A 16497-nucleotide genomic window follows, 5' to 3' on the forward strand; every position below is an offset into this window, starting at 1 on the left:
TTTACACGCACCTAAAAACAACAACAAAACCCTCGCAAGGAATATGACAATGAGACAGATTAATTTATATACATGTTAGATACCAACACATTTGTGTCTCAGAACCTGTGACATTTCAAATGTTATATGTCTGACCATAAATGTAACTATCAAATGCAACAACTCACAAATTATGTCTCACCTTTAAGTTTACTTGCCGCCTCCTTGAAGTAGACAAGGAAAGTAGCTGTAAATGATAACATGGACTGCCAATTTACCTAGGAAAGAAACCAACAGAAAGATTATTAAATGTAATGCACAGCTCTGTTGAGAAAGATTTCAATTGATAATTTTTATATAGAACAAATCCAATTTCAGAGAGAAAGTAACTAGAATGTGGTAGTGTCTGTGGTTCTGAAATGTTTTATTTCAGTCTTCATTTTTCGTTTATTTTTTGGGGTGTTTGTGTCTGACTGTCTGTCTGTCTGTCTGTCTGTCTGTTTGTTTGTTTGTCTGTCTGTCTGTCTGTCTGTCTGCCTGTTTGTTTGTAAGTTTGTTGGGTTTTTTTGAGGTGTCAGCTTTCGTATCATAAGAAACATAGCCAGGATGAAACTAGCCTCACTTTGATCTTCTTTAACATATGCTCAGTGCCATGATTGTAATGTTGTCATTTTTACTACTCTATGCTAAATCATCACTTGTCAAGATTGACTCACATCTGGTCTATCTACAACTCTTTGTAGTATCTGCATAACTGTATCTTCAGAGTCCATGACAAGGAGAATTTCTCTGTACATAGACGTCACTCTCTGTGGTGTCTGTGCATATGTCCATTTACACTGCATACTAATTGCATCTATGGCTAGGAAACAAAACAACATTAAATAATAAATATATATTCATGAATTTTTTTTTTTTTTTTTTTTGAGGGGGCCCCAAGGGGGTATTCAAATTTTGTGTCCTTAGAATAATGATTTTTAAAACATTTCTATTGCGTACACCTTCCCTCAACTGAAGTAAAGATGAAACCGCTGCCTGATCATTGGCATGAGACTTACATGTACATATAATTTCAATTGAATGAAGGAACCAAATAATATTTGCGGCCAGTTTATCCTACTACATCAATAGTGAAACAGCTGTAAACTGAAAGTGCTCCCTTCAGTTTGTTTCTAAATATAAGGCTTACTTTAGGTCTAACAGGATTATATCAGTAAATAGTGTACATTTAAAAAAAACCTGTTTTTTAAGGCTCGCAAGCATTAACAAAACGTCAAAAAACAACATGTTACTGAAAAATTTACAATTTGATATTAGTATGTATACATTCATTTACTCACTAAATACCAATCAAGCTCAAATACACTATTTTTGCTGATAAATCAAAATGTTTTCAATTAATGGTATCTCTTAAAGATCTCTCTTACTTTGGGAGCTCAAAGTGGGTATCTGGATTGTTTGACAAAAACACATCTTAAACAGGAAACATAAAAAAAACACTTTCATACAAACATATATCGATGATTTGTTTAATCGTTAAAAACACAAACCTTTAATTGTAGAATTACTGGTCAGAATCTGAGTAATTTGATGATTGATGAATCTGTGTAAGACAGACTGTGATATACCAGTATGTAATCTTGTTACTTGAAACAAATCTATGAAACTGTGTGGAGCTCCATCAATGGCTAACTGCTTCTGATACTTGTTGACAATCTCTAAATGAGAATAAAGTGTTTAGAGCATAGTCAGCAATGGTCGGCAATTTTTTTAACACCACTAAAATCATTTGCTGAAGAAAGTATTCTTTTTATTTACAAAGAAATCATGTACACACACATCATGCTCTCACACCCCCCCCCCATCCCCCCTACCCCCACCCCCGCCAGTTATACTATCATTACAAGAAGCAAGTATGACTACCTTGTTCTGTTGCAAACCTTACTTTATTTAAAGTGGCCATATGGATGAGGAGTGAGTATTTATTTTGGATTTTTCATTTATAAAACAATTTTATCATGACTTCCTACTTGCAAAATCATTGTGGAGCAACACTGACCAAGTGCAAATCTAATAGTGCTAAGACTCTAGTAAGAGCTATTAAAAAAAAACAAAAAACAATGTATTGTACACACAACAAACAACAGTTTACACATTTATCAATCTTTTACATTTTCTTGAGTTACAAACAAGGACTTATTATATTACTTAAATGTTATCCATATGGCCACTTTACAGTTCGCAATACCATCATCAAGTCAATAATAACCGTTTACAGTAATTTCTTGGAGGGAAAAACAAAAGATTTGTCTGTCAGACTTACTGTTCACAGCTGAATCAAGGATAACAGAGCAGGCCTACAAAAAATGTAATAGATATTAAATGAATTATAAATATTTCACTGCAGAGTATACAGCCTATCTGCTATGACTGGATCTGTGACTGCACTGCACTCACTCACCCTCATGAACAAGTGTAGCAGAGTCACATATCATGTGATGTAGTCATGAGGCTAAATGCAGTGAAAAACTTGTAACTAAATTGATAATTAAATGAATAAAATTTCATAGAATTATGCTAGCATTGACATTTACAAGTGCAAGCAAATTCACGATACAGTGTTTTTGTTAAGGGCGGTAGGCAGGTAAAATCTACCGGGGTTCCCCAGTCATTTTACCAGGGTTACCAAACAAAATTATGGTAGATTATTGTATGGGAAACCATACAATTACTTTTGGAGTTACAGATTTTTGACCAAAAAGACACATTTTTAGCCCTAATTTGCATATCACTTTAATTTGTTTACATACACACACATATCCACATGCACGCACACGCACACACACACACACACACACACACACACACTTTGCCATATGCCTAAAGCACTATTGAACCTAAGATATCAGTTCAGTTGTGCTAATTATCTGGATCTACACCCATACACACATGGTGTCATGTCCTTCAAAGTCCAACGTCTGCCTCAAGATCAAATACACGTGACTGATATAATACAAAGACAGATTGCAGCCTGGCTGGGTGCCCACTAACGGCTTCCACTGTGTGGATGATAAGGATCCCCCTGCCAGGCTAAACATGATAACTATAAATTAGCATTACTTTAAGCAATCATTTTGATTTCAACAAGTTCCCACCTAGACACCACAAGTAATGTCCCCACCAGATACCAAGGCAATCAGTCTTGTGTTTTTGAGTTTAAGTTGTCCACATCACACACACACACTTTGCCATGACTATAGCACTATTAACCCTTATCAGTTCAGTTGTGCTAAAAATATTTTTTTTTAAACTATCAATTTAGTATTTGTTGACACTAACCCTCAGAAAATAATTGTAAAAGAACTTCAAAAGCAAGAAAAATATACAAAAAAGTTTTGATATTTGCATGGAAGGACTGAAATACAAGGAAGATGCATTTGCAGTGTAGAAATATGTTTCCTGAAAGGTTCACTGCCCTCTAGCAGTAAGAGAAGAGGTACACATTATTACATAACAAAATACATACACGTAATACTTTGTACACAAATGCTATCATGATAGTCTGTAAACAGGCCGCAAAAAAATTCAACTACAGCAAACTGATGACAACATAGCACTGATTGTTACTGGACTTCCAAGTAATATCTTCGGTACATGATATATCATTATCAATCATACTTGGCAAACAGTTGAATACACAGGAATCGACATAATATTACTCTATCTGTAAAGGTAGGCTAAAATTTACATCTTACTCTTAGTACATTTTTTATCAAAATCAATCAACTTCCTCTTTTAATATACATTGTGACTGTCAACCATGTGCATCCAGACTTCACTCGAGATAAACATAATTTCATTGACGACCTGTAGTTAATGAAGTGTTGTTTACGATACTTTTCTTGATTTTGCAACTTGTAAAATACAAGGAACTGAACCTGGGCTGAACACAATATACATGTACGGTAGGTATGACTTTTTAGCACAGTGTTCTCCGGGTGCAGGATTCCGGAACTCTGAGACTGCCTTCATGGCAACCCTTATTGTACTAGTACTCAGTGCAGTTGCCCATTTATCAGCCCTAAATGTTAATTTTCAATGTATCTGTCCCAATTTTTACTCTATAATGTTTAACTCCTTCAAATGTTGGCTATCCAAAAAGTGGTTTCAAATGAAATTAGTAACTTTTACACGGGTCTTTTGAATCACTCATTCACATTCACACAGTATATGCATCTGTTTAATGCTTGCTGTTCAAGCTATGTCTGCCTGTTGGACTCACTTGATGCGGTCAGAAAATACAGTTGCTTCGTGGGAATGGCCCTACAGGCAGGCATATTTAGTCACATTGACATCCGTTCACAGTGACTAGTCACGTATAAGTCAGACTATATGAATAATCAGTGTTATGGTGAACATGCATGCTTGCACTCCAGAACATATGGTTTGTCATTATGTCATTTCTCACAAATATTCATTACTAATCTGCAGACCAACATATGCACACACACACACATACACACACCTTAATCAACTTCCAGGTAATACATATCAGGAAACTGTTAGATCATGTTTTCAGCTGTGGATTATAATAAATTACTCATACCAAAAAATAACAGTGAAATAATGTGTATTTTAATTCTGACAATAGGATTATGCCTGCACAAGAGGAGTTGCGGTACCTATCCGTGCTGTATGTATTCCTGGTATCTGTATTCATAGTGTCTACATCAGGATCATTACCATGTAAAATCTACAATTACACATACATTGACTGTACACATAGGGAGCTGTACCATCTACCCAATGATCTGCCACCATCTACAACTCACTTGGAACTATCCTACAACACCATCTCAAATCTACCACCAGACAGTTTCCGAGGCCTTGGAAATTTGGTAGATCTGAGACTCAACCATAGCAGTATTTCAACTCTTGCTGAACATGTTTTCTCTTCTCTGGTGAAGTTAGAAGTACTGGATTTATCTTCAAATCAACTGACAACGTTATCATCGTCAACTTTCACTGGACTACACAACTTAAAAGAACTGTATTTGTTTCAAAATAACTTATCTGAACTACCAAATGATATATTAGTAGATCTCACAAAGTTACAAAAGATTAGCTTATCAAGTAACAAATTCTTATGCTTCCCACTTGTACCTCTTCAACAGCTCATCAACGTTGAGGTTATTTACTTTGATTCCAACATAATATCTGGAAACTGTACTGATATCAACTTCCAAAGTTTCAGGAAACTCCAAAGTGTGTCACTTCATAATTGTGGTGTTGATGATGATATTTTAAGCAGAATTCAATTTGGTGATATAGAACTCACCACACTCAATTTAAATTCAAACGGCATAGTGGCTCTCAGACCAGAAGTTTTCACAAATCTAAATCATGTTATGTCGCTCGATCTCTCAAATAATTTACTTACAACTAGATTGATTGAGAGTCTTGATGTTCTTTATGTCTTCAAAAATTCTAGCATCAAAACCTTAAAGTTAAACAACCAACGCCCACCACTCAACTTCATAACTAACAACACCTTCAGAGGTCTTAGGGACACTTCATTGGAAGAACTATATCTTAATAAGAATAACTTGACGAGTCTTCCTGATGGAGGTTTCCAATGGTTACCACACCTGAAGTTACTGGACATCGGTGCAAACAAACTAGTCAGTCTTTCAATGAAAGCGTTTGAAGGCCTTCACAACTTAGACACTTTGAATATGAAGTTCAACAATCGCGAGGCTGAGTCAGTTGATGTTGCTCTCCTCTTAGAAGCCATAAGTGGATTGTCAGCTTTAGAGAATCTCTCTCTTCGGGACATCAAACTTACAGGTGAAATTCCTTCACATGCATTTGCTAAATTTAGCTCTCTGAAATATTTGGATCTTGCAAGTAACAGACTTAGTTTGAATACCGACAGCTTCAGTAACCTGTCTCAGCTTCAACATTTAGATATTTCTTATAACTCTATTCGGTCGTTTCCACAAAATGTATTTTCAGATTTAGTGTCATTAGAGTTCCTCGAACTAAGTGGTTCTGATGTAGACCCATTTGAAATTGAAAATACACATCTTCTGAGTAACCTAAAAAACCTTAAGACTTTGAATTTGCCCTTAAGTTGTATGACCTATTTACATACAGATGAATTACCTTCTCTACAGGAATTATATATAATTGGAGATGACACCTTACTGTGCCTTGAAATGAGTCAGTTAGTAGAACGTCATCCACCCTCACTGACCAAACTTGCTTTTTTCTCTCACTGTGTTGATTTTGACATCACAGATGTGACCTTTCTTAACATTACATTCATAGGAATGTTTCAAACCTCATTGTATTTTCAAGACAAATTGAGAGATTCTCAATTTCTAAGTTTTTTCCCAAATTTAGAAGAGCTTTCTATCCTCTGGGGAAACTTACAACATTTTGACTTTCACCCCAGTGAGCTGACTCACCTTCGTACACTTGAATTGACAGGTATCAAAGTATCAAATATAAATCCACAACTGATTCCAAACCTGCAATATTTGAATATACAGGAGAGCCCATTTGACTGCTCAAAATGCAACATGGAAACATTTGTTAACTGGATGAAAACTGATAAAGTTGTAAGTTTGAAATATCCTTACTTATTTGCCTGTGCAACACCAAAAGACAAAGCAGGAACACGTCTTTACGATTTAGATTTTGGATGGGCTTGTAATGTGTTACTGACTGTTGGTGTGATATTCACTTGCATTTTTACCTTTTTATCAATCTGTATATCCCTTTGTGTTAAATTTCGCTGGTACATCCGACATGTTATATTCTTGATAAAACTGAAATGTGGAGGTTATCAACATCAAGTCAACGATGATGAAGCAGAAGAACCACTGAACAAGAATAAGAAATACGATGCTTTTGTTTGTTTTAATGAACATGACAGACCCTGGGTCATGGAACAATTAGTTCCGAACTTAGAAAATATTGATCCACCTAATTTCAAACTCTGTTTACATGATCGGGATTTCATGCCAGGTGTTGATATTTTTGAAAATATTCTAGATAGTATCGAGAACAGTCACAAAACTATGTTGATACTGTCACCTAACTTTGCAGAAAGTGAGTGGTGTTACTTTGAAATGAGAATGGCTCAAGATCATCTATTTACGGCAACAGAGATGTTCTTGTTTTAGTTTTATTGAAAGAAATCCCTGATGATGTGATGCCTAGAGTTTTACGTACACTCTTCCTGACTAAAAAATACATTAAGTGGACAAACGATGCAATGGGTAGGAGACTTTTCTGGGAGAAATTAAAAGTTGAATTAAGATCTGACAACAGAGTCAACAGAGTAGCCAATGTTTAGCTAAACTTGTTGTGTTCTTAGACACAGAATACTCAGCAACAGAGAAGTTAAAAGTTCATAGCAAGTTCAAGTTCATATAATGACAATTGAAATTAAACTTTTTGTACTGTTAAAGGCCAGGGATTTAATCCCAGGTTCTCACATTAATGCTATCTTATCAGAGGAACCATATAGGATCATTATTTTAGTCAGGACCAACTTTTTCTAAAGTTCTACCACACAAATGTTTCTCTTGCCTCAACTTAATCAAGTTGGGTTTTTAATTTTGTGACTGTAGTATCAGCAAATTGGTCAACTGAGATGCAATAAAATTGACAACATTATTCAAATCAAGACATTAAATATGATTTCATGATTCACAATTTTCTTCCTTACGTAGAACGTTCTTTTATTATTTCTTTAATATTTTTAAAGGTACAGGAACTAGTTTTCATATGGCAAGACCTTTAAGACCTTTGATTTTTAAAATTGCTCCCACATTCTAACTTAAGGCCAAATAAAAAAAGTTGTTTGGTTCCGGTTACCCAACCCCACCTAATATTTAACGCAGACCCTAAACTTTTTTTTACATATTCGAGAAAATAATAATAAAATCGCAAAAATTGTGAAGTCTCACAAGAAATAGTGAAACTGACATCAACTTAAAAAGACAATATAAAACTATTCTTCCAATCTGTAATGGCTGTACATCTGATAGGAAGAAAAAAAAAACACAGAGACCATTTGGAAAACAATGGAAAACATGAACTCTAGACACTCAAACATGAAAAAAAAATATATAATAAAATAAAATAAAAAATCTACCTGCCCCACCTATCTTAAAATTGAATGTAATCGAAACCACACATTTTTTTTTTACAACTTATTATACTCTTCTTAAGGCTAAAAAAGATATTGAAATTGCTGTTCCTACAAATAAATTGAAACAATTCACTATGTACAGAAAAATTACTGTGAATTATAAAATTACATAATGTATTCATTAAACAGCTTCTTTTTGTTTTCACTTGTTCATATCATTGAAACATTTCTGTTTCAAATTTAAAATGAAATTGTGATGTTATGATGTATAATTATAGTTATATCATGTTTTGCTTATTTTCTGTTACGTTTTTTAATCTAGTAGAATATGTCTTTTACCTACTATAGTATTTAGTTTTCCCAGTTTTAGTTTACTATGTGTTTTTTTAGCCTTTATCCAAATCACATGCCATTACGGTTCCTTTTAAAACTGTATGTCATTTTTGTCCATAATTTTCTGTTCATTTTTAGATTCCTGAAGAAGGCTTTCTGTGTAAAGCCGAAACGTTGAATAAATGATACTAAATCCTACATGAAACCTGTGTCATGTTCATTATCAAACACACTATATAGTTATAGTTATGTGATGTACTGAATACAATAACTTATCACCAGTTTATGATACTTTCTTATCATTAACTATAACACTTCAGCATTTGGACTTTTCAGATTTGTTTACTCAGAAATCATAATTTGTTTTCATGATTGAGAGCACATTGAAATATACCAATGATTAGTTGTTTGCATGCTGTGTTCACTGTTTAATAGTCTCCTGCAATAAAGATCTTATTACAATCTTAACAGTTAATGGTAAAATGTTGTTTATAATATAGAAAATGTCAGATTCTATCAAAATGCATATTAAAAGGTGTGATCACTCCACTCTACCATTGCCCCCATTCAACCCCCAACCTCAACCCTGCAGGCTTGAAATTAATGGTAGTCCCACATCCCAATGCTTGTCATGGGGCTACTTATGAGGCTAGCATACAGAGGCTACCACTGATTGTGTGACAATTTATAGCATTTACCGTGTTGACACACACACTTATATTTCCAATGGGGATTCTTTTGTCAGTTCAGAAATTCATGTATGAATGGACTGCTGGTCATTATCCTTGACAATGTGCTGCTGGTACACTGGAACTATGAAAGGAGAATTTCAAAGTTAATTTCAAGCCCTCTACATACTTCCATCCTACTCCACCTCAATCATGCACACACACACACACACACACACACACACTGTACATGCACTGTGTGATTGCTATAATAGTATTCCTAAACGAGTGTTCAGTTTAACTTATAAATATTTCCATATTTGGGTCACACTCCACCAGGGTTTCAGACCTTCATAGATTTCCATTTCATGTGAAACCAAACTGTGATTTGAATCCCTTGCAAGCAACTAAAAATGTTGTATTGAAATGTTAGTACAGAAGAATACATGAGGAAATTTAAAATCTGTCATGCAGAAATTTAACTGCTTTCATTTCCTTAAACTTATAAAGGTGTGCTATACAAATAAGGAAGTAACTGGGCTTCACAATATGCTTTTCAATTTTGGGAAAAAAGAGATGGATTTACATCTGAAAAGCTCAATACATTTTGTACATTATACAAGTCCTAAGTCTGTATATTTTGAACTCTTGATCATCAAGGTATGGAAAAAAAATGGAAAGTTGTAGAGGTAGGACCGACATACCAGTCCTGTATAACAGGATTGTTGTCACTGAGATATCCACTGCAATAATTAATTTCTGCTACATTTCTGCAAGTTTGACGAACTGTACTACATCAGGTATGTATATGAGAAATCCAATGTTCTAAACAAGGTTGCTTATGATATTTGTCCTTTTGCTGATAAGACTAGAAACCAGGCAAATGGGTATTTTGTGATGGGGAAATAATGAATTCAAAACTCCTATTCACATGGATTCCAGGCTATCTGCTGGTGTGAATTATCTGCACCACAGTGTTTGCATTTTTCCACACAACACAATCCTAAGTTATATGGTAATCTTTTCAAAAGAAGGAGTGAGACTGTTTACAAAGATATTGATAGATTAGTGGTATATTGGTTTCCAAAGTTTCTCTCCATATTTTACTAAAGCAAGATTGTTTCTAATTGTATTCCTTCATTGATTTCATTAATTTCATCCTATTTGGACCTGGTCAGTATATTGGCAAACATTTACACATGACGTGTCTAGAAATGTAAAATGCTGCTTACTATCAATACCATATGACAATATCTTATACAACAGTGCCTTCTTGGTCTACAACTGGTACATGGGTAAAATGTTTTTCTTTTTTTTAATCTATCAGTAATAATTATTGACTAACCCTCAGAAAGTCATGTATAATAACTTCAAAAGGAAGAAAAAATACTGAACAAATGTTTTGATATCATTTGCACTGAAGGACAGAAATACAAGGAAGATATTTAATTTGTAGTGTAGAAATATATTTCCTGAAAGGTTCACTGCCCTCTACCTGTAAAAGAAGGAGAGGGACACTTTCCATAACAAAAGACGAAAATATACTTTGCACAGATATGCTACAGGAGGAGGAAGCAATCACGTGTACAGATATGCTACAGGAGGAGGAAGCAATCACGATTCAGTCTACACAAACATTACAGCTACATGACACTGACAGAATATCACTTAAATTTACTGGACTTCCATGGTATATGCATGATATACCAATCCGCGGGGTAAAAAGTTGAATACTCAGGAATCTACATAATTTTATTACATCTGTAAAGGTAGGTTTTACATCTTACTCTTAGTTCATTTTTTATCAAAATCAATCAAGTCCCTCTTTTAATTATGTGACTGTCACTCATGTGCACCATCCAGGTTTCAATTCCAGTTCTCACATCTGTACTTTTAGTGAAACCATAATTATTACATGGGATCATTCTTTTGTTCTGGACCAAGTTTTTTCTATATCTCTACCAAACAGCTGTTTTTCACACCTAACTGTTACTCCTTATCCAAAGTGGGTCTCTAATATTTTACTGTCACTGTCACTTTAACTTCCACCGAACACTTTATATCCATGAACTTAATCAAGATACAATTGTATAATATCACAAGAAGGTGAAAAAATTGTAACTTTGTACTCTGCTTTTTGACTTCCATGTCACCTCAGACCACTATTATACCATTGTACTACATGGTCAGATACATTACAGAAACACTATACACTGGGTCTATTGTATGACATCTAACCTTCAAAGTGGGTTTTTACGCCTGATTTGAATATCAATACAACTTTTACCTTTACATTCCATTAACGTTGAATCCATCCGTAGGGTGTTTATTCAGAAGCACACATTACAAGAATTAGTGTATATACATGTACATGTACATCTTTGCAGGCCGTTTTTAGCACAATTGAACTGAGGTTCAGTAGTGCTACAGGGATCGCTCAGTGTCTGTCTGGATGTGTATGTATAAGTGTGTGTGTGTGTGTGTGTGTGTGTGTGTGTGCATAAACTACTTAAAGTCAAAAACTGCTGGACCGATTGCTTTGATATTTAGTGGTCATGTTACTTTTCGTGTCTTGTTGAGAAACTGTTCAAATGAAAATGATTGCATCATTTGGGTCAAAAAACTTAAACTCCAAAAGTACTGGGCAGATTGGCATGAATTTTGGTGGGAACGTTCTTAGGGGTGAGTAAATTAAGATTTGTTCATGACATGATTACCTTAGTAATATGCAAATTATGGCTAAAAATGTGTCTTTTTGGTCAAAAACCTAAAATTCCAAAACTACTTAGCAGATTGGGCTGAAATTTAACAGGTATGCATCTGTGGGTGTATAGATGAAGAAATATTAAGCATATAATGATCTCATCAGCAATATGCAAATTAAGTGTACAAATGTGAATTTTGGCCCAAAATTTATATCTCAAAAAATTCTCGGTCAATAAGACTGAAACTTGGAGAGATGTTTCTAGAAGTGTTATTCTGCAGATGTTCAAAATATTTTCACACAACTGGCCCTAGCAACCATGACCACGCCCTTAGCAACAGCCAAATGGCAGTATATTTTAGTCAAATAACATCATCTGGTAGGCAAGTGAGTAAACATTCAAAAAATGTATGCAAATATCCCTAGCAACCATGACCACGCCCATAGCAACAGCCAAACGTTCGTGTATTTTACAAAGATAACCATGATAACAGCAGGGATTAATACACAATTGAATAAATATTTTAAAAATGTATGTAAATTTGCCTAGCAACAAGACCACGCCCATAGCAACAGCCAAATAGTCACATATACTGCAAAGATAATTGGAATTGAAAGACAAATGAATAAACATTCAAAAAAATGTATGCAAATGTGCCTAGCAACAACACCACGCCCATTGCAACAGCCAAATCATCATGTATATTAACCGGCTCCCTGTAGCGTAGTGGTTAGCGCACAGGATTAGCAGTCGGGAGGTCACATGTTCGAATCCCACTAGAAACAGAGGATTTTTCTCTGACCGACCCAAACCCAGGGTGAGTGTTCTACAGACTCAATGGGTAGGCTGTATCACTCAGCCGTGTCTCACTCACAAGACAAGTGCGAATTTGGGGGGACTCCTGGAGTAATGACTCGAAAAGTCGGGGATGATTACTCACAAAGAGCCCGCAGGTGCTATGTTTGCCGGGCCTGGGTGACTCTGGGATAGCCTGTGGACTGACTGGGAAAGCCTTGACAGTTCCACAGCAACGTGATATAGAGCGTGCTACATAGCCCTGTCACGTAGTCCCAAACCCGAATGGATCTCTGTAGCATTTGTGTTTGTTTGTTTGTGTATTTGACAGTGTATTGTAACAGAAAATCGCTGGGAGGAATTCCCAGCACAAAAAATTATTTTAAAAAAGAAAGAGAAAAAAAAATCATGTATATCACAAAGATAACAAGAGGATTAATAGACAAATGAATAGACATTTTAAAATGTATGCAAATAAGCCTAGCAACAAGATCAAGCCCATAGCAACAGCCAAATATATATTGCAAAGATATCATCAGGAATTCATACACAAGTGAACAAAAACATTCAAAAATGTATGCAAATATATACCAACAGCCAAATGATTGCATATATCGCAAAGATAGCAACATGGTTGGATAGGCAACTGGATAGTCATTCAGCAAATGAACACCTATTGTTAGCATGGACTAGCATATGATAAACATTTTTAAAAAACTGTACAGTTGTGCTACAACGTCATTGACAGTATTTTTTTTTACCAAATTACAATTTTTTAGGACATTCTTAACATTCTTAACAAAAATCGCCATCATTTTTCAAATACATACATACATACATACATACATACATACATACATACATACACACACACACACTTGCACACACATGCACACATACATGAGAAATTAAAGGCACTGGCCTTGTTTTTCAAATGTTAATTTATTGATATGACTGCAAAAAATAACAGTAAAATATATTTATTCTGACCAGGATTATGCCTGCACAAATGGAATTCTGTTACCTATCCATGCTGTATGTATTCCTGGTATCTGGATTCATAGTGTCTACATCAGGATCATTACCATGTAAAATCTACAACTATACATACATTGACTGTACACACAGGGAGCTGTACCATCTACCTAATGATCTACCACCATCTACAACTCACTTGGAACTATCCTACAACACCATCTCAAATCTATCACCAGACAGTTTCCAGGGCCTTGGAAATTTGGTAGATCTGAGACTCAACCATAGCAGCATTTCAACTCTTGCTGAACATGTTTTCTCTTCTCTGGTGAAGTTAGAAGTACTGGATTTATCTTCAAATCAACTGACAACATTATCATCGTCAACTTTCTCTGGACTACACAATTTACAAGAACTGTATTTGTTTGAAAATAACTTATCTGAACTACCAAATGATATATTAGTAGATCTCACAAAGTTACGAAAGATTAGCTTATCAAGTAACAAATTCTTATGTTTCACACTTGTACCTCTTCAACAGCTCATCAACGTTGAGGTTATTTACTTTGATTCCAACAAAATATCTGGAAACTGTACTGATATCAACTTCCAAAGTTTCAGGAAACTCCAAAGTTTGTCACTTCATAATTGTGGTATTGATGATTACATTTTAAGCAGAATTCAATTTGGTGATACAGAACTCGCCACACTCAATTTAAATTCAAACAGCATAGTGGCTCTCAGACCAGAGGTTTTCACAAATCTAAATCATGTTTTGTTGCTCGATCTCTCAAATAATTTACTTACAACTAGATTGATTGAGAGTCTTGGTGTTTTTTATGTCTTCAAAAATTCTAGCATCAAAACCCTAAAGTTACACGACCAACACCTACCACTCAACTTCATAACTAACAACACTTTCAGAGGTTTTAGGAACACTTCATTGGAAGAACTATATCTTAGTAAGAATAACTTGACAAGTCTGCCTGATGGAGGATTCCGATGGTTACCACACTTGAAGTTACTGGACATTAGTGAAAACAAACTAGTCAGTCTTTCAATGAAAGCTTTTGAAGGCCTTCACAACTTAGTCACTTTGAATATAAGGTATAATTGGGAGACCGAGTCCGTTGATGTTGCTAACCTCTTAGAAGCCATAAGTGGCTTATCAGCTTTAGAGAATCTCACTCTTTGGAAAATCAAACTTACAGGTGAAATTCCTTCGCATGCATTTGCTAAGCTTAGTTCTCTGAAATATTTGGATCTTGCAAGAAACAGACTTAGTTTGAATTCTGACAGTTTCTGTAACCTGTCTCAGCTTCAACATTTAGATATTTCTTATAATTCTATTCGGTCGTTTCCACAAAATGTATTTTCAGATTTAGTGTCATTAGAGTTCCTCGAACTAAGTGGTTCTGATGTCTACTCATCTGAAATTGAAAATACACATCTTCTGAGTAACCTAAACAACCTTAAGACACTGAATTTGCCCTTAAGTGGTATGACCTATTTACATAGAGATGAATTACCATCTCTACAGGAATTATATATAATTGGAGATGGCAACTTTCTGTGCCTTGAAATGAGTCAGTTAGTAGAACGTCATCCACCCTCACTGACCAAACTTGCTTTTTTCTTTCATTGTGTTGATTTTGACATCACAGATGTGACCTTTCTTAACATTACATTCATAGGAATGTTTCGAATCTCATTGTATTTTCAAGACAAATTGAGAGATTCTCAATTTCTCAGTTTTTTTCCAAATTTAGAAGAGCTTTCTGTCCTCGATGGAAACTTACAAAATTTTGACATTCATCACGGTGAGCTGACTCACCTCCGTACACTTGAATTGGCAGGCAATAAAGTATCAAATATAAATCCACAATTGATCCCAAACCTGCAATATTTAAATATACAGAACAGCCCATTTGACTGCTCAAAATGCAATATGGAAACATTTGTTAATTGGATGAAAACTGATAAAGTTGTAAGTTTGAAAAAACCTTACTTATTGTCCTGTGCAACACCAAAAAAAAGAGCAGGAACACGTCTTTATGAATTAGAGTTTGGGTGGGAATGTAATGTGTTACTGATTGTTGGTGTGACAATCGCATGTATTTTTGCCTTTTTTACAATCTGTATAACCCTTTGTGTTAAATTTCGCTGGTACATCCGACATGCTATCTTCTTGATAAAACTGAAATGTGGAAGATATCAACTTCAAGTCAACGATGATGAAGAAGAAGAACCACTAAACAAGAAATACGATGCTTTTGTTTGTTTTAATGAACATGACAGACCTTGGGTCATGGAACAATTAGTTCCGAACTTAGAAAATATTGATCCACCTAATTTCAAACTCTGTTTACATGATCGTGATTTCATGCCAGGTGTTGATATTTTTGAAAATATTCTAGATAGTATCAAGAACAGTCATAAAACTATGTTGATACTGTCACCTAACTTTGCAGAAAGTGAGTGGTGTTACTTTGAAATGAGAATGGCTCAAGATCATCTATTTACAGGCAACAGAGATGTTCTTGTTTTAGTTTTAAATCCCTGATGATGTGATGCCTAGAGTTTTACGTACACTCTTCCTGACTAAAACATACATTAAGTGGACAAACAATGCAATGGGTAGGAGACTTTTCTGGGAGAAATTAAAAGTTGAATTAAGATCTGACAACAGAGTCAATAGAGTAGCCAATGTCTAGCTAAACTTGTTGTGTTCTTAGACATAGAATACTCAGCAACAAAGAAGTTAAAAGTTCATAGCAAGTACTAGTTCATATAATGACAATTGAAAGTAAACTTTTTGTACTGTTAAAGGCCAGGGATTTTAATCTAAAAAAGGCTAAAAAAACGATATTGAAATTAC

The 16497-nt window shown here is 34.9% G+C and overlaps 2 protein-coding genes across 2 annotated transcripts; both read left to right on the plus strand.

Moving 5' to 3' along the window:
- Window positions 1-4634: 4634 nt before the first annotated feature.
- On the plus strand, window positions 4635-7169 carry LOC144438006 (toll-like receptor 4). The gene has a single exon (XM_078127038.1). The coding sequence runs from the start codon at window positions 4635-4637 to the stop codon at window positions 7167-7169; it is 2535 nt and encodes an 844-aa protein (XP_077983164.1).
- Window positions 7170-13641: 6472 nt separating this feature from the next.
- On the plus strand, window positions 13642-16182 carry LOC144438008 (toll-like receptor 4). Its single transcript, XM_078127039.1, has one exon. The coding sequence runs from the start codon at window positions 13642-13644 to the stop codon at window positions 16180-16182; it is 2541 nt and encodes an 846-aa protein (XP_077983165.1).
- Window positions 16183-16497: the final 315 nt, after the last annotated feature.

Source organism: Glandiceps talaboti, chromosome 7 (genome assembly GCF_964340395.1).
Source record: "Glandiceps talaboti chromosome 7, keGlaTala1.1, whole genome shotgun sequence".
In the NCBI taxonomy this organism is placed as follows: domain Eukaryota; kingdom Metazoa; phylum Hemichordata; class Enteropneusta; family Spengelidae; genus Glandiceps; species Glandiceps talaboti.